A 19,870-nucleotide genomic window follows, 5' to 3' on the forward strand; every position below is an offset into this window, starting at 1 on the left:
AGGTCGACAGGGTGTCTAGGTCGACAGGGTCTTTAGGTCGACATGTTCTAGGTCGACAGGTCAAAAGGTCGACATGAGTTTTTCACAATTTCTTTCTTTTTTTGAACCTTTTCATACTTAACGATCCACGTGGACTACGATTGGAACGGTAATCTGTGCTGAGCGAAGCGGCAGCGGAGCGAAGGCACCATGCCCGAAGCATGGCGAGCGAAGCGAGCCATGCGAGGGGACGCAGTGCACTAATTGGCGTTCCCGGTCACTCTATGAAGAAAACGACACCAAAATAACATTAAAAACTCATGTCGACCTTTTGACCTGTCGACCTAGAACATGTCGACCTAAAGACCCTGTCGATCTAGTTACTGTCGACCAATAGTGGTCGACCTAGACATTGTCGACCTAGTTACTGTCGACTTTCAATACCACACCCCGTCAAGGTTAGGCTGCTTTGGGGGTGTTTAAAGTTAGGCACTAAGGGGGGGAGGGGTAGGGATAGGCTGTGGGGGGGTGGGGGTTAGGGGGATTCTGTGCTTCGGGATGTCGGTCATCTGACCGCTGGCATCCCAACTGATTGTGTTCCTTACATGTACAGCCAAATAGGACATAGCTCATACTGAGTGGTCTGATCTGTCCATATTTGGACACCTGTAAACTACTGAATGTTGCCTGGTGTATGGTCAGTGAATAGAAAACTTACTGGCATTGTCTGACTCCCATGTAGAGCATGTATCGCTGCCTGAGCCTCAGCATGAGAAGAGAACTTGACAAATGCACATCCTGGAAAAGAAAAGGGAGAAGAGGTTGCACATATGACTCGTCAGTAAACACCACTCACTGATGCCCAATCAGATCAGCTAGTGCATATATGTAAATGAGTCAGCAATAAAAACATTTCTGGTTGGTGCAGTGACTGCGTGGACTGAGGCAATTTGATAAATGTCAGTTGTAAAGCTGAAAAAAACTAACCACAGCTGGTTCTATAGTGGACATACTACACATAACAAGAAAATAATATATATTTTGCCTGTTTCCCATCAATTACCAAACGCATGTCCCTCTTTTTGTTTTACCTTTGCTGCTTCCATCGGGTCCCCGTAGAACAGAACATTCCTCAATCGATCCAAAGGCTTGAAACATACTAGTCACTTCTTCCTCTGACTGCTGTTTGCTCAGCATCCCCACAAACAGTTTGCGGTCACCTGTGGCCCAAGTTTCAAGTTAGTGCCAGCACGTCACAACTGTCATTGTTCTATAATGACTTACACGCCAACATCTGCCAGTAGAAGCTCTAAGGTGTCATTGCTGGAGGCTATATCAAAATATATCAGTAGCTCTGTCACAGGTAGTTTTTATTACCAGTGCAGTTGTGCGTCACAGAATTTGGGGAACCTACTGACAGGCGTTATTCTTCCACCAGTAAACAGTACATCTTCATACTGTTGCATTGTGATAATCAGAGAGAAATTAACTATTATAGTGTGCACAGTCACTTTGCCACAGACTCGGTGCTCACCTTCAACAAACCACACAAAAGGGTCTTATCCCTTATTAATTTAATGTCGAGATAACTTCTATAACTAAACCCCCCTTCCCCACCCACCCATCCCAAGGGGAAGAAGAAAAAAAAACTTGAACGCAGGATGCCATGTTTTGGTGGCATTTTATGAGACTGGCCTGTAACTGAGATACATGCGGGTATTCCATAAAACTGGAGGAATCTTTATCTCTGTCTAGATGGCACAATACTACTTTGAAAAAAGGAAATACTGTAGTTGGGATGTAAACTGATTTAGTATTTTGCTCTCTTAAAAGGTAATTTTTCCTGTGATTTCTTAAGAAATTAGGGGGTATATTTACGAAGTGTCAGGTTTTCAAAGTTGCTAATTGTCAATTTTGCCAGCTGGATTTAAAACAGCAATAATATTAAATGAAAATTGTGCCTTGCTTTGTATGTAATATACTGTGGTATTAATGCAATTTTAAATCCTACAGGGAAAACCACCACTTAGTAAATATAGACCTAGATGTTTTAGGCGATTACCTATTTTCTCTTACCAGCATAATTTACTGAATTACCCACAAAAGTCAACATAACAAGTATTGTACTATATATAAGTGACTTTTCTTGTGGCGCTAACTAAACCACACCCACTATATACATATTCACACAAGAATGTGTGGGAAATGTTAGGGGAAAATGGCGCTATAACGTTGTATAACACGGAATTTAGGACAGCCGTAATAGCAAATTTATTCAAAATATCCATTCCTCCTCTTTTATAGAATATCCACAAAAGAATTCCAAACCCCGGGGAATGTAAGCACATGAAAACCCTTTTCTTTAGAGTGATGCTTACACATATGCACAGAGATACAACACACAGCATGTAACAGTACGTAAAATAACACAATACAGATAAAGAGTATACATGCAGAATTGATACACTTATACTTACAGTGGCAAACCAGCCACATGTATACATCTAGTGTGTGCTGACTACAATTCATGTGCACATACAATGACAATGTATTGATTGAATAATATGTAAAACACATACATTGGCATGCACATATTCTTATGCATGATTTAAATGCAAGTATATGCCATATGTTTACATGCAATCACAATGACATTATACAGTTTTGCATCTACCACATGCCTGTAAACAGTATGGAGGAGCACGTATTCATGTGTAATTCATGCAGAGCGACACGCAAACGTCAGTAACCCACTTATCGTTCCACAATATTGTATTAACATACTACACACAGCTGATACAGACCCCTCCTCCCCACACACACTGCACAGAGCATCCTCTTCCATCTACCTCCTATCTTGTATGCTCTGTTGCACACTCACTCCCCTCACAATCTCCCTCCACACAGACGTACACCAGACCCCCCTTTCTCCCCCAGGAGTCTCTCTCTCTCTCTTCACCCTCTGATTGGCAATTTCACATGCTGTCCAGCAACCATAAAAATTTGTGTCTGAAGCTGAAGCTGCATCTGGTTGCTATGGCAATGGGCTGTACCGGCACGCGGCGTGCCAGGGCGATGGTGATGCATATTGCAAGGGTTTAAAGAGTGCTCAGCTGCTGCAGACAGTGTCGGCAAAACCAGGTCAGGGAGGTTGGACTAAGCAGAGAGATGTGGGGATGCAGGACTGTATAATGATGATAATGAAGATCCCTATAGTCATGACCATCCTGCGCTGTACAATGAGCCTGAGTATATATCAATACAAACATATGATACTGCTAAGTGACATGAAGTATCCAGTAACTCACATGCACAAACAGATGTATCATGGTGCTAGGCAGACAATGGACACAGAACTCTGTATATGGGTATGTTGATAAACATACATGATAAACATAACACAAAGACACAGGGGGTCTTACTAACTTACTAAAACATACTTAAGGGTGCAAATATGAATCATCGAAAAAAACCACCAGATTTGCTTTCATGTAACTTGCTCCAGACAGATGAAAGCTAATCCCGGATTAGTTGTTATGATTGTAGTTCAGGTCTGCACTTTTAAGAAATGTTATTAAATAACTCCTTAACTAATTATCTACTTAACGAAAATGAACACACAGGGGCAGATGTATTAAGCCTGGAGAAGTGATAAAGCAGTGATAAGTGCAAGGTGATAACGCACCAGCCAATCAGCTCCTAACTGTAAATGTACATATTGGAGCTGATTGGCTGGTGTGTTATCACCTTGTACTTATCACTGCTTTATCACTTCTCCAGGCTTAATACATCTGCCCCACACACAGTCCTGTATGATGACACAGTGATCGATGATGCTATGCGGTGTAGCAATACAGACTATTACTGCACTCTGCCCTTTATACAGATGTGCAATATTGCTTTGTATTTGTACACTGATGATCAGAACAACACAGTGCGATACAATGGTGTAGAATGAAGCTATTCAGATAGAAGTGGTTCAAAACACTAGCCCAACAGCAGTCCAGATCTTTGAAAACACATATTTCCACATATACATTAATCAGATACTTGAGAATTCACCTGTTTATTTAAAATGTCTTGAGATCCACCAATCTGTCTAGGAAACATGCTGAACACTATCCACACTGCTCCATATAATGATGATGAGAAGAATGTATACACTGATAATGACCAAGCCTCCCAGTATGATGCTGTAATAATGAACATGCTGTGCCGTATAATGATGCTGCATATCTGTACATTGATAATGAACATGCTGGGATCTGGGATGTATAATAATCAACACACAGCCTTGTATCATGATGGCTCTTTCAACTCAGAGGAGATGAAACAGTGTCCAGGGAACATTGCTGGACAGATACCCTGATCAGGGGCAGTGTTACAGGATACATACCTCCCCGGCTCTCGCTGTCTGCAGGCTTCACCTGAATGGGTCGTGCCATCTGGAACCAGAGAACACGCGGGATAAATGTTTCTGACCCAAACCTTCATCCATTACCCATACATACATGTTTAGTTTTGCAAGTGCCACAATGTACACTTGGAGCAAAAATATGGACAATGATCCCAAGAGTTTGCAATCTATTTTGACTTTACAAGGTAATATAATATAGTATAATAAGAACTATAGATCCATCTATAAATATTGTCTTTTTTATGACTTCCATGCACAGAATGGCACTTGCCCAATAAAGGGTTCCCAACTGATTTGTCAGCATCAAACCGCTGTCAAAGAATTTCAATGATCAAATGATCTTACTTTTGACATGAACAGTTGTAGATTGTGTGCAGTGGTATCAGGGTTAGGCTAGGTACCCACTGGTGTAAGGGTGTGTACACACGGTGATATATTTTCTTTCGATTTTGACTATATAGTCAAAATCGCAAGAAAAGTTAGTGCAAATCGCAAGGTGAAAGTCGCCTTGCGATCCCAATTCGATCCCGATGCGCGGTCCCACCAGGTCGGCATCGCAAGAAAAGATAGACTGTGCAGGCAAGTCAATCCTTGCTAGATCGGTGTACTATCTAGTTCATCTCACATGTCAATGACATCTCACATAAGCCAAAATCGTAAGCACACATAGTCCATATCTCAAGAAAAGTTAGTCAAAATCGGTGGTGCTGGGCTCCGGGGAGTTCAGGGGAAATCGCAAGTGAAAATCGGGCATAGCAAGGATCTCACCGTGTGTATACACCCTTAGAGAATTCTGCGTTTAACATGCATTTTTAACGCAAGTAAAAGGCATGTAAACAGATGGCACAAAAAAAATCATTGTATGAGGCCATACCTATTTACGTTCTTACATGCATTTCCTTACATTGTATCAGTTCCGTGCATTTGATGCGTTCCAGTGCAGTTAACAACAATACATTCAACTCTTATTATGCAAATAAAATGCATCTCATATGCCAGTGGGTACATAGCTTAAGACTGTTTTGCATCAGTAATTACATGAATGGTAAGGACGGTGTATATCTAGAGAGCAAGAAGAACAATCCCTCCAAATGTAAGTTCATCTCTCACCAGGCTGTTCCTATAGCTTTTGCCTTATGTCACCGTGCATACAGTACATGCACTGTAAATTGTTCTTTATACATCCTTCATGCTCATGCTACAGTAGATCACTCATCAGCCATATCTCCATGTTTTTTTTTACTGAGCTGATGGACATACAGCCAACTAGAAACAAAGAGAGGAAAACTAACATAACACCACCAGGCTAGCGATGGTGCATGTCTAAGTCTGTGCCTCCTATAAGAGACGTTGCCTATTCCCACACGTACACAATATGCCATGTAGAGATAAAGATGGGGAAAATACAACGTCTTAGAAGTCACGCAGTATGTCAGGGAATCACCTCTGGCCCCCACGTCTACAGTGACCTTGGATATACAGTTTGAAGCCTGATGTGATCACAAAGCCCTGGGCATAAGCACTGTAATCTATAAATATCATATATTGTAGTACATGCAATACTTGCATAGCAAAAAATATATATATATATATATATATATATATATATATATACTGTAGAATATACATCACTCTTACTGTAGCTTTATTTCAAAGTATATAATTTCTTATAAGTATTTATACAATATTTACAGTGTACATTGACTATTTTTTAGATTGGATATACAGAAAGGCATTAGGATTATTGCACCCTATGGGCTTCTGTTGAGTTGGATGTAAATGCAATTTGCACTTTTTCTCCCTGCAAATTGTCTTTTTGGTATTGTGCATATGTACCTCATCTGTCCCAATAGCGATTGTGATGCATTTTGCGATTACATCAAAGTACAATAAGGGCGTTGCTGCGCAAAATGAACACACGCTGACTACAAGAAAGATGTAATGCAGCTGCCAAAAGGCAGATCACTTGCAAGTGTTTGACATTGGTACATAATACAAACTGTTGATGATTACGAATAACATTTGCATCTGATTGGCTGATTGCAGTTGAAGCCCCTCCCCCTCACACACACTGATACGATTACTATTAGTAGTGTGGCTACTGCAATCTATTCCCATTATTGCATTGATATTTGCAGTCGCTCCGCAGCATGAAAGCAATTCCCAATTGATTCTTTTAAGGGGCAGGTAATGGATGCGTATTGATTTGACCTTAATTAATATATCATTTTGCATCTGTGTCTGGGTTTAATCTCCTTTTACATGGTTAATGCAACTTTATTATTTATTAATAACACTAGCTAAACACTGAGTAGTAGTGAACTTAACATATATGGTACTTTTCCCAAAATGCATGCATCTGGCAATACGGCCAGCTACGCAAGTTAAGCAATAAGCGCCTCTTTTCAGGGCGTATTTACATTCGTGATTTAGATGCAAATTCTGTCTCTATGACTTCTAATAGCATCAACATGTTTGTTCCTATTAGGAACATCACATGATCACAGATATAAGGAAACATTTTACATCATTGTCTAAAATTGCATTATTTCATTGATAACCTAGGACTGTGTCTATTGAAATAGCCTATTGGTAAGGAGGTCACAGTAGTTGCACAGCGAATGCTGGGTTTATTGGTAAACAGCAGGTACAGGGTTAATGCAGTGGTAATGCAGGGGTTAACAACCGTGGAATCAAACACTTGTGTGCAGTACTTTGACACAATTACACAGTAAAGATGGCTTCTGTCTGCACATGTGCAGTACCACATGTAGTTGGAGGTTGCGCCTCCCTATAGACTCTGGGCCCTAGTGCCCAGCATGTATAGTACGCACGCAAGCACGCATACACACACAAACGTATACTATTTATTTATAGCAACCAATGCTATCAATTTTTTCCCCCATTTTTATACTCTATTACTTTTTTAAACACAATAAATCTTATATTATACGTAATTAAAAGTTAACCATGTACACTGAATTACAAATCATAAGGCAGAGGTTCTCAAACTCGGTCCTCGGGGGCCCACACAGTGCATGTTTTGCAGGTCTCCTCACAGAATCGCAAGTGAAATAATTAGCTCCACCTGTGGACCTTTTAAAATGTGTCAGTGAGTAATTAATACACCTGTGCACCTGCTGGGTTACCTGCAAAACATGCACTGTGTGGGCTCCCGAGGACCGAGTTTGAGAACCTCTGTCATAAGGTCATGTTAAGTTCCACTTTAAAACCTTAATTTAGATAGAATGCAAAAAAAGTACCTATCTGGCATTGTAAAAGGTATAAACTCTTAAGCTGGGTACAGACCTTTTCGATCGCTTAGCTACTCGAGTAAACGTTCCCGATCAGTCGAGCAGTATGTCCCCAGATTAACCCCCTGTGAACCACTTGCTAGAAACAGCTCAGTGTGTACCGGTTCCTATGGGATCGGGCTGACAAATATTAAACAGCACATAAGATGCAACCTCCCGATCCCCACCATTGCTGGAGCCATGGAAGATAATGTACCCAATAAAAAACAGCAATGCATTGTAGAAAATACACCAAAGCCCCATACAGTATAAAGTAACATATGCCTAACTCAAGTGCACAGTCTGGAACTTGATCACTAGAGGAGGAGGTGGGCCAGTATATAGTTGGGATCCCGGTATTCAGGATCCCAGCAGTCAGAATGCCAGCGCCGAAATCCCAACATCTGTCAGAATGTCGACACCGCCCTCCCCGACTGCCGAAATCCCGAACGTAAGTATCCCGTGGGAGGGTTAGGGTTTAGGCTGCTGGGGGTGGGAGGGGAGGGTTTATGCTGCGGGGAGGCAGGTTAGGGTTAGACTGCAGGGAGGGAGGGAGGGGGAGGTTTAGGCTGCTGGGAGGAGAGGTTAGGGTTTAGGCTGCTGGGGGAGGGAGGGGGAGGTTTAGGCTGTGGGGAGGAGAGGTTAGGGTTAGACTGCAGGGAGGGAGGGGGAGGTTTAGGCTGCGGGGAGGAGAGGTTAGGGTTAGGCTGTGGTTAGGGGAGGTTAGGGTTAGACTGCAGGGAGAGAGGGGGAGGTTTAGGCTGCGGGGAGGAGAGGTTAGGGTTGGGCTGTGCTGGCCAGGGCTGGTTCTATATTAAATATTCTGACTGGGCAAGTGGGGGATACCCAACATCAGGGTGTGCCTGTGCACACATGCCATCCACCGTGTGCATGCCTATGCCCCCTTCCCCATAGCAGAGCAATTAGCCCCCCGAGCCCCCCTCCCCATGTGTCTCTACCTCATGCCCTACCCCTTATAGGTGTTATCAGCTGCTCCTACACCCCCATGTCTCCCCCCAATAAGTGTCATATTCCCCTGTGCCCCCACTTTCCATAGGTCTCCCCCACATAGCAGTATCATTACCCCCCTTCCCCCACTCCCCATAGGTCTCCCACTCCCACATAGCAGTGTTATTACCCCTCTTTCCCCACTCCTCATAAGTCCCCCCCCCCCATAGCAGTGTCATTACCCCCCTTCCCCCACTCATAGGTCTTCTACTCCCACACAGCAGTGTCATTACCCCCCTTCCCATAGGTCTCCTCAGTGGCAAACGCAGGATTTCTAGAGGTGGGTTTCCAAATGCAGTCTATAATCTTCTACTCTGCAGAACATTGGAGCAAGTGTGGGAGTCTTGGGGCGCAGTAGAAGTACCTAGTACAGACCCGGGAAATTATTGTTCACATTGATCTTTTTATACACTGGTTACTGTATGGAATACAGTATTAATATTTAACATTATAGATGGTCTATAGTATAGGCTGTATTTAAATAATATAAATAAGTGGTCAGGAAAAGGAAAAACAAACCGTAATAAATACACAAACATAATAGAACCAGTACTGCACTTTCTAAACACACATTCTCCCATAGGCTCCTGTCTCTTCTACCTGGCAGCTGCTCTCTGGTCCATTGCACTGATTGAGGACTCCACTCACAGCAAACTTGGTAGATAAAGCTGCTACACTGGGCATGCGCAGCAGCTCTGCTCTGTACCTTACACTGCATGATGTGACAGCAGCTCTAGTATTTGTATTGTATATCATTGCTATTGTCATAAGTTAAGCCACTTGGCAAGAGGAGAGGGGTTTCCGGGCAACCAGAAACCACCCCCCTGCGTGTGCCTATCCTACACCCACATAGCAGTGTCATTACCCCCCTTCCCCCACTCCCCATAGGTCTCCCCCCCATAGCAGTGTCATTACCCCCCTTCCCCCACTCCTCATAGGTCTCCCACTCCCACATAGCAGTGATATTACCCCCCTTCCCCCACTCCTCATAGGTCTCCCCCCACCCATAGCAGTATTATTAGCCACCTTCCTCTCCCCATAAGTCCTCCCGTTATCCCATCCATATCTTACCTTTGTGCTGTGATGCTGCAGTGCTGGGACAGGGTTCTGGCTCCTCAGGCTCAGTGCCTGGCTTCCTCTGCAGCTGCCGTCTGTGCTCAGCCACAGGGCAGGCAGAAAGTGAAAGTAAAGTCACTTCCTACCTGTGTGAGCAGAGATTCGGCTCTGAGTGCTGCTGCAGCCTCCGTCCTAACTCTCCTCTCTCCTCCTGGCTGGCTGCGATAACAGAGCTGACCCTAGCCTTGGGAATGGATGCCCCTGGGCATTCTAGATGCCCAATGCATTTGCCTATAATGCCTATTGACTAGGGCCGGCTCTGGGTGAGGTTTAGGCTGCGGGGAGGAGAGGTTAGGGTTAGGTTGCGAGTAGGAGAGGATAGGGTTAGACTGCAGGGAGGGAGGGGGAGGTTTCAGCTGCGGGGAGGAGAGGTTAGGGTTAGACTGCAGGGAGGGAGGGGGAGGTTTAGGCTGTGGGGAGGAGAGGTTAGGGTTAGGCTGCGGGGAGGAGAGGTTAGGGTTAGACTGCAGGGAGGGAGGGTTGAGGTTTAGGCTGCGGGGAGGAGAGGTTAGGGTTAGACTGCAGGGAGGGAGGGAGAGGTTTAGGCTGCGGGGAGGAGAGGTTAGGGTTAGACTGCAGGGAGGGAAGGTTAGGGTTAGACTGCAGGGAGGGAGGGGGAGGTTTAGGCTACAGGGAGGAGAGGTTAGGTTTAGGCTGCGGGGAGGAGAGGTTAGGGTTAGACTGCAGGGAGGAGAGGTTAGGGTTAGGCTGCGGGGAGGAGAGGTTAGGGTTAGACTGCAGGGAGGGAGGGGGAGGTTTAGGCTGCGGGGAGGAGAGGTTAGGGTTAGACTGCAGGGAGGGAGGGGGAGGTTTAGGCTGCGGGAAGGAGAGGTTAGGGTTAGACTGCAGGGAGGAAGGGGGGGGGGTTTAGGCTGCGGGGAGGAGAGGTTAGGGTTAGACTGCAGGGAGGGAGGGGGAGGTTTAGGCTGCGGGGAGGAGAGGTTAGGGTTAGACTGCAGTGAGGGAAGGTTAGGGTTAGACTGCAGGGAGGGAGGGGGAGGTTTAGGCTACAGGGAGGAGAGGTTAGGTTTAGGCTGCGGGGAGGAGAGGTTAGGGTTAGACTGCAGGGAGGAGAGGTTAGGGTTAGGCTGCGGGGAGGAGAGGTTAGGGTTAGACTGCAGGGAGGGAGGGGGAGGTTTAGGTTGCGGGGAGGAGAGGTTAGGTTTAGGCTGCGGGGAGGAGAGGTTAGGGTTAGACTGCAGGGAGGAGAGGTTGGGGTTAGGCTGCGGGGAGGAGAGGTTAGGTTTAGGCTGCGGGGAGTAGAGGTTAGGGTTAGACTGCAGGGAGGAGAGGTTGGGGTTAGGCTGCGGGGAGGAGAGGTTAGGTTTAGGCTGCGGGGAGGAGAGGTTAGGTTTAGGCTGCGGGGAGGAGAGGTTAGGGTTAGACTGCAGGGAGGGAGGGTTAGGAGGAAGGTTAGAATTAGCAATTCCTGCCTTCTGCACCCCTGTCGGGATTCCAAGCAGTTGTGATGCCGATGTTGGTATTGTGACCGCCGGCATCCTGACTGCTGCTCTCCCATACCCAACCCTGTGTGCCCTCAGACAGTGGGGCCGACTCGGGGTTTCCTCTGTTCCACTGTGGGCCAGTCCAACCATGCATGCAGACTGCCAGAATCACCCATGCTGAATAAAGGGGCTTGTGAGTTATATCATTCTTTCTCTGAGAAAGGCAGGAAATAGGACATAAAGGAGGAACATCAGGATACATTGGCATAATGCTGCTTTTATTAGTGCTACAGAGGACTGTGCCACATATATACAGCATGTTTCATTATAGTGCGACAGTTTTACTCAGTAATTGGTGCCAAAGCATACAGTAGTTTACTGAGGCACCTATTAGGGTAGCCAAACTATAGGTCGACCACTAATGGTCGATATGCATTAGGTCGACATGTAAAAGGTTGGCAGTGATTATGGTCAATAGGTACAGAAGGTAAACAGGTTCAAATGGATGACGTTACAATGGTCAATACATATATCGTTGATACAACTTTTTCATTTTTTTTGCATCTTTTCCACCTTTTTCATACATGGAGTATGATTGGGAATAGTATTAAGCGCATTTAAAGAGATGCGGTACTCTATATACGGTTCCCTGTGCTCTGATGGGGAAAACTAAACCAGAATAACCCAAACAAATGGTGTGTCAATATTTTTTTGTGTCCACCATTTTCCATATTGACCTTTTTCATGTGTTGACCTTTTGACCATGTTGACCATATGGGGCCGACTTATTGACTCTTCACCTAATTAAGGTTGACCTAATGATTCATATCCATTTAATAACACCTGAAAAGCCAGCCAACAAAGCATTTAAAGGCATTGTGGAGATTTCACAAAAGCATTGAGAAAGCTATGGGGCCTGTTCATGTTTGTAAGGAAAGCAAAAAAAGCAAGCAACTTGGCACAACTAGGGCCCTCATTCCGAGTTGTTCGCTCGCTAGCTGCTTTTAGCAGCATTGCAAACGCTAGGCCGCCGCCCTCTGGGAGTGTATCTTAGCTTAGCAGAAGTGCAACCGAAAGGTTAGCAGAATTGCTCGTAAAAATTTTCATGCAGTTTCTGAGCAGCTCCAGACCTACTCCTACACTCCTTCAGTCAGTTTAGTTCCTGCTTTGACGTCACAAACACGCCCTGCGTTCGGCCAGCCACTCCCCCGTTTCCTCAGGCACGCCTGCGTTTTTACCTGTCACGCCTGCGTTTTTTAGCACACTCCCTGAAAACGGACAGTTACCACCCAGAAACACCCACTTCCTGTCAATCACTCACCGATCAACAGAGTGAGAGAAAAGCGTCGCTCGCCCTTGTGTAAAAATGCATAGTTTTGTGTGAAAGTACTTCGCGCATGCGTACTGCTGCCCGTACGCATGCACAGAACAGCCGATTTTTAGCCTGATCGCTGTGCTGCGAACAACGGCAGCTAGCGATCAACTCGGAATGAGGGCCTATATTGTAGAGAGAGTTAGATTTGGGTGGGGGGTGTTCAAACTGAAATCTAGATTGCAGAGTAAAATAAAGCTGTTTAACCTATGTGGGCTGCATGCAAATTCAGCCAGTATTATTTACCCTGCACAGAAAAAATATAAATGTATTGGCTCCCCTTGCACTGCAACATGGTTTGTTCCAGACACAAAGTTACATGCTATATTTGATTGACTTACAATCAGCATACTTCCCTACTCTCCTAGAAGTTGCGGGGGAACTCCAAATTTTTTGGGTAGTCCCATATCCCACCCACTTCCTAGTGAAGCAGGCAGGATGGGTAGATAATCACAGCGCTGTATGTAGGGTGCAGAGCTAAATTATATGATTTGTGTCCTTTTAGCCCCACACACCTGCGAATTGCAACAATTTTCCGAGATGGGGACAAGACCCATAGGCGGATCCAGGGGAGGGGCACTCGGGCCCTGCGCCCCCCCCCCCCCCCCCCCTGTCATTTCTGACTTCTCTTTTTTTTTAAAGGAGAACAGCAGCAGCACTACTGCTATTTCCTTCAGTCAGATTTGATAAAAGAGCCGGCAGGCACTAGGACCCGGCGCGGCTCTAACAGCAAGTCCGTGTGGTAACCAATGGGGAGGCTGGAGCTGCAGCTCCAGCCTCCCCCTGCTCACGACGCAACCTACCTCCCCCACTGCCAGCCGGCCAGAGTCCAGCACCGGCGCGGGGTTCAAATGCCAGCATCGAGTAAGACTGTTACTTATGATGGCGAAGAAGGCTTCATTAGCCCTCACTGCACCACACAGTTTCCCAGCGCTTCCTCCTCCACTTTCTTTACCACCATGCTAGGTGCAGTCAAACTCAGCCTCAGCTTTGAGAAGGCGGCCCGTGTGATTGTGACAGGGCTGTCCTGCAGATGTCTTATGCTGCTTGTTGGAGATCCAGCTGGCTGCTTCTGTTAATCAAAGATGGGCAGTTCGTGTCCTGCAGTCTGAGCCTCAGTGCAGTGCCCAAAACAAGGTATGCTGCACCTGCCACCACCAACTAAAAACTTTAATAACTATATTGTGCTGGGGTGCCTTCCAGGCTCCCATAACTAATGGAACAGGTGACCAACATTTCAAGTCCCAATCAGCCTTTTCATCAGGGTGAAATATTGGCAATAAACCAGGATGCGCTCCTACAGCCAATCATTACTTGATGGCGTATTCTGTGAGGCCACGCCCCCTGTGATACCACATCCCTTATCTGGGAGCACGCATGCCTTAGGTGCATGTAAATATAGCTTTTACCGTTCCCCTATCATGGTGCCCCCCCCCCCCCCCCCCTTTCATTTTCTTCTGGATCCACCCCTGACGAGACCTAATGACAGGAGAGCCCGGCCCTGCCCCTCGAAGTGGCCAGCAGTGTCTCCTCTCTGGGCTTCTCCTGGAGAGGAGACTGATAAAGTAGACTAGTTTGGTTATCAGAAGCCATAAAAGACCATTTAGTTTGTGGGATGACAAGTGAAAGTACTGTACACAAACAAAATTGCTGGCTGAGCTTGCACTGACCATAAAGCTAGCACTGTCCAGAGCTATTTCCAATAAAGACTGCAACCAAGGACATACTTACCGACTTTTTTGCTGCTCTCTCCGGGAGAGAGCAGCCAGGTCGGTTCGGCAGGGGGGCGGGCTGCGATGTGTGTGCAGAGGGGGGCGGGCCGGAGGCGGACTGGGGGCGTGGTGGAGGTGGGCCGGGGGCGTGACTATGGGGATCGTGCCGTGTAAGCCCCCCCCCCCCACACTGTGTAATGCCGCTATTATGGCATTATACAGCAGGGGGCGTGGCTACGATGACGCAATTCAACAAGAATCGCGTCATCGCCTGCCCGGACCGCCCACTTTACTCGCTAAGTGGGCGGCCGGGCTTGGGGGGTCCCCTGTAATCGGGAGACTTGCCTGCTCTTCCGGGGGGCCGGGAGGGTCACCCGATTTTCGGGAGCCTCCCGGCCATTCCGGGAGAGTAGACAAGTCTGACCAAGGATGCATCAGAAGTGCAACAAAAGGGACTAGAATGTACAGCACATCCATACCACTGGAATCAGAGACAGTCCTGGGTCCACTTTGGGAAGTCCTCACATGATGCCAGTCAATGCTGGCTTAAAGACTGTGGAGCATATGTACTAAGCCCCTTAAAAAGCGATAAAGAGCCAGCAAATTAGCTCCTACTGATATGTTATAGGCTGTGTCTGAAAAATGACAGGAGCTGGTTGGCTGGTACTTTTTCTCTCTCTACTTTATCTCCTCGGCTTAGTACATTGGGGATCATTCCGAGTTGATCGCTCGCTAGCTAGTTTTAGCAGCCGTGCAAACGCTATGCCGCCACCCACTGGGGAGTGTATTTTAGCTTAGCAGAAGTGCGAACGCATGTGCAGTCAAGCTCTGCAAAAACAGTTTGTGCAGTTTCTGAGTAGCTCTGAACCTACGATCACTTGCGATCACTTCAGCCTATTCGTGTCCGGATTTGACGTCATACACCCGCCCAGCCACGCATGCGTTTTTTCAGACACGTCTGCGTTTTTGCAAACACTCCCTGAAAACGGTCAGTTGACACCCAAAAACGCCCCCTTGCTGTCAATCTTCTTGCGGCCGTCAGTGCAACTGAAAACTTTGCTAGAACCTGTACGAAACAACAAATGGCTTTGTACCCGTACGTCGCGCGTGCGCATTGCGGTGCATACTCATGCATAGAAATGCCAATTTTTAGCCTGATCACTGCGCTGCGAACAACAGCAGCTAGCGATCAACTCAGAATGACCCCCATGGATCGATTAGTGTGTAGAAAATGTTGCAAAAAAGGCCATATTGAAAGATGTGCCGGTCAGGGAGAGCACACAAATGCCTGCAAGTGTCAAAAGACCACGGGAGAAAATATACAAGACCCGCTGCATCAGGTATCCGACAGTGAGTCAGATTCTGTTGATAGTAATGGGACAGAAAAAGGGCTAAGCTGCCTAGAGCTACACACCATAATGGAAAAGGGACATGCCAAGTGATTTGGGTCAGTATGGAGGTGGAAGGAATTACACTAGGCGTTAGATACAGGTTCTGCTCTGTCAGTGATCACAAACACCTGTCTGCATATATTCCTTTAAAGATAACATTGATAATGATCTGCACATAATTGCTAACCGCTGTCCTAAGCGCTGGTGAAATACAAACATACATAAACTCTATTTCTACCAGGAGGTGGATGATAGATAGTGACAAGGTCTACAGTCAATAGGTCGGCACCACATGATTGACAGTCAATAGGCCGGCACCACATGATTGACAGTCAATTAGTTGGCACCACATGAGTGACAGTCAATAGGTCGACAGGTAGAAAAGGTTGACTGGGTCAAATTGTCGACACGTAAAAAGTAGACAGTACAAAAGTTTGACTGGTACATTAGGTCGACAGACTCAAAAGGTCAACGTGACAATGGTCGACACACATATGGTCAACACATTTTGGCGGTTTTCTTCATGTTTTTACAACTTTTGCTGAATTTACTCTCCATGTAACAAACTATTACTTTTAATAACCACCGTGCCCAATGCATGACAAGCGAAGCCAGCGTGAGATGCCGCATTTCTGCTAATTTGGGTCATACATGGTTAAAACATACAAAATAAAATAAAAATTGTGTCAACCTTTTTTGTGTTGACCATTTTCATGTCGACCTTTTGACCCTGATGAATTTTTGTACTGTTTGTCTTTTTCATGTCGACCTTTTGACAATGTCAACCTATTGACTGTCGACCATATGGTGTTGACCTATTGACTGTAGACCTTTTTACTGTCTATAAGTTAATTCACACCCATTTATACATACTTCCACAGGGTGGACCAGCACTATTGGGCCACAAATGGATAAGGAAAATTCATCCAATCCATTCACATGTGTCAGCCTACCACATCTTATATGTCCAAAAAAAACACAGCTACTAAAGGACTTTCTAAACTGGTAGGACATGGACATTAAAGGACATTGAGGGGTATATTCAACTGGTTTCGAAAACTGCCGTCTGTCGAAAAGACGGCAGTTTTTGACTTTTTAAGGTCGAAACGTGATTTAACCTATTCAATGCTATTCGACAAGTCGAGAAATTCGACTTGTCGAAAAGCACGTGGATCGGCGGAATAGCTGCCGATCCACATGCTTGTGTCGAAAACTGCCTTTTCGACCATCTCAATCTGACATAAAAAAATGTCGGACTGAGATGTGGGACCCGAGAGGAGGAGAGGGGGTGGGAGCCGCAGGGAGACGGGGGAAAACCGCGGGCATACAAGGGAGATCAGTTGCGCTGTAGCAGGATGTCACACAGCCGCGCCGCTCACGGCAGCTTCCACCCTGGGTGGATACTGCCGTGAGGTCGGGCGGCTGTGTGACATTCTCCTTCAGCGCTACTGTAGCACTGATCTCCGGCGGCTGTCCCCGCGGCTCCCCGCCCCTCTGGGTCCCTCATCTCAATTCGACTTGAAAAAGTCGAATTGGGATGAGATTTGAATAGGGGTTGTTGGATCCATTCCGACAAATGCATGGCGGATTGGATCCGACTTTAATTGAATATACCCCTAAGGATAGTATAGCGGTGGATCCAAAATGCTGATACTAAATTTCATAAAGCCCATATGGTACCATATGCTATTCAACCAGGGGTGGAGGAGGAATTATAGAAACTTTGGTATACTCACCACCATAGAATGGAGTGAATGGGCTATACCTATAGATCCCGTGGTAAAGAAGGACAAAGTGGGACGTATCCACATCTGACAAAGACAATAAAGCCAGTAATACACACTATAATAGAGGACATTTTTGTGGCTTTCTCAGGGGGCGACAGTTTCTCCAAAGTTGACCAAGCTCAGGCATACTTAGAGATGGAAATAGAGTAAACGTCCGAGAAATACCTATCAATACATCTAAATGCTTATTCCAATATAACTGTATTGAGTTTGGACTATCTTCAGCCTCAGCACTATGGCAGAGAGCAATGGATCAAGTCCTACAAGGAATACCAGGTCCACAGTGTCACCTGGATGACATAATTATGATAGGCAAAGATTATGAGGACCATCTAAACAATTTGGAAAGAGTATTAACCTGACTACAGGAATACAGACTCAGAGTCAATAAAGACAAATGTACATTTTTCCAAACAAGCATTTCCTGTTGTGGGGATGTAACCAACAGGGAGGGCCTGCACAAGGCTACTGATAAAACTGAGGCAGTACTGCAAACACCCCAACCCCAGTGTGTGTCACAGATCTTACTTGGGCCTAGTGAATTATTACAACAAGTTTTTGCTGGACATTTCCACAGTACTACACCCACACAGTACTACACCCACTAAATGCCCTTCTACAGACAAATGCACAGTAAAAGTGGACAAAAGACTGTGAAAAAGGATTTTCAGAAACAAAAAGACTGATTACATCTGTTTAAAGTACTTGCCCATTTTGATCCAAAAACTGGCAATTGTGCCTCACCATATGGCATTGGAGCAGTGTTGTCACATCAAATGAGAGATAGAAGCAAGAAAACAATAATGTTTGCTTCATGGTGCTTGACAGCAGTAGTGATAAATTATGCTCAAATTGATCGAGAGTATGGAGGGTAAAGAAATGTTACAAAAGTTCACATTGATAACTGATCATCAACCATTAGTATCAATTTTCAACCCTTAAAAGGGAGTTCCAGCCATGAGTACTGCTTGTCTTCAAAGTTGGTCATTGTTCCTGGGTGCACACATGCATGATGTTTAATTGAACGAAACTGCATGGTAATGCTGATGGTCCGTGATGTTCTACCTTGCCCCAAAGTGAGGAAAACAATAATAAAGACCAATGGAAGTGTATCACAACATGTTGATAGAACAGCTACCTATTACCAATATGATCAATTGTGATATGAGGAAGGACCCTCAGCTGTCTAAAGTAATTAACTGGACTGTCAAAGGACGGCCTAAATATTGCAATGCTCAATACTGATGATTTTCAGCAAGGAAAGATCAACTTTCAGTCTGACCGGGAACACTAATATGTGGGTCCAGAGTAGTAATACCACCAAAACTGTGAAAGAGAGTTCTGGAAAATGTACATGAGAGTCATCTGGGCAAAGTGAAAATTAAGTTTTGCTAGATGGTATGGTGGCCAGCATTGGTGGCCAAATCGAAACATTGACAAGAATGTGAGAGAGTTTACAATTCACCGCCCAGAGCCCCGTTACACCCCTGGGAATGACCGCCATCTCCATGGCAGCATGTACACACTGACTTTACTGGACCGTTCATGGTTTTTATGTTTCTTTTTGCAGTGGATGCTCATTCAAAATGGCCTGAGGTAATAAAGATGAAGTCCACTACATCTGAGAAAACAATTGCTGTTCTGAGAACATTCTTTGAAAGAAATGGTGTACTTGCGCAAGTTTGCAGTGACAATGGGCAACAATACATGTCCTCCGAATTCTAATACAGGTTGAGTATCCCATATCCAAATATTCCGAAATACGGAATATTCCAAAATACGGACTTTTTTGAGTGAGAGTGAGATAGTGAAACCTTTGTTTTTTGATGACTCAATGTGCACAAACTTTGTTTAATACACAAAGTTATTAAAAATATTGTATTAAATAACCTTCAGGCTGTGTGTATAAGGTGTATATGGAACATAAATAAATTGTGTGAAGGTACACACACTTTGTTTAATGCACAAAGTTATAAAAAATATTGGCTAAAATGGACCTTCAGGCTATGTGTATAAGGTGTATATGTAACATAAATGTATTCTGTGCTTAGATTTAGTAAAGGCCAAGACAAAGTTGATACCTGGGCACAGCCAAGCAAGCAATGTGGGGCTTTATGCATACCCATCTGGGTTTGCAACAGAGGCTGTTCCTGACGTTATGGAGTTACATTAGCATGAGGTTCCCTTGGTGACAACATCTGATCCTGAACCTTCTAGTGTCATTTCAGTTGAGCAGTCTGTCACTCTGGGATTCAAACATCGTTACCCAAACGGAGTTTGTAAGGCATCCTAAAAGCTTGATTTGTAGCCATCTACGACTTATGCAAATGCCGCTACAAGCTCCTCCCCT

The 19,870-nt window shown here is 45.3% G+C and overlaps 1 protein-coding gene across 6 annotated transcripts in view; it reads right to left on the reverse strand.

Moving 5' to 3' along the window:
- CELF5 (CUGBP Elav-like family member 5) overlaps nucleotides 1–19,870 on the reverse strand; it is a 250,729-nt gene that overhangs the window by 38,154 nt on the left and 192,705 nt on the right. For 4 of the 6 annotated variants that reach the window (XM_063914438.1, XM_063914441.1, XM_063914443.1 and 1 more), the window contains 3 exons: nucleotides 4,376–4,424; nucleotides 1,071–1,199; nucleotides 698–777 (listed from right to left, as the gene is read on the reverse strand). In XM_063914438.1, coding sequence (XP_063770508.1) covers nucleotides 698–777; nucleotides 1,071–1,199; nucleotides 4,376–4,424 — 258 coding nt within the window. Of the gene's footprint in view, nucleotides 1–697; nucleotides 778–1,070; nucleotides 1,200–4,375; nucleotides 4,425–9,768; nucleotides 9,803–19,870 lie in introns of those variants that run through there. The other 2 variants (XM_063914442.1, XM_063914440.1) reach the window with 2 other exon arrangements.

This window comes from Pseudophryne corroboree, chromosome 1, assembly GCF_028390025.1.
Source record: "Pseudophryne corroboree isolate aPseCor3 chromosome 1, aPseCor3.hap2, whole genome shotgun sequence".
Lineage (NCBI taxonomy): Eukaryota > Metazoa > Chordata > Amphibia > Anura > Myobatrachidae > Pseudophryne > Pseudophryne corroboree.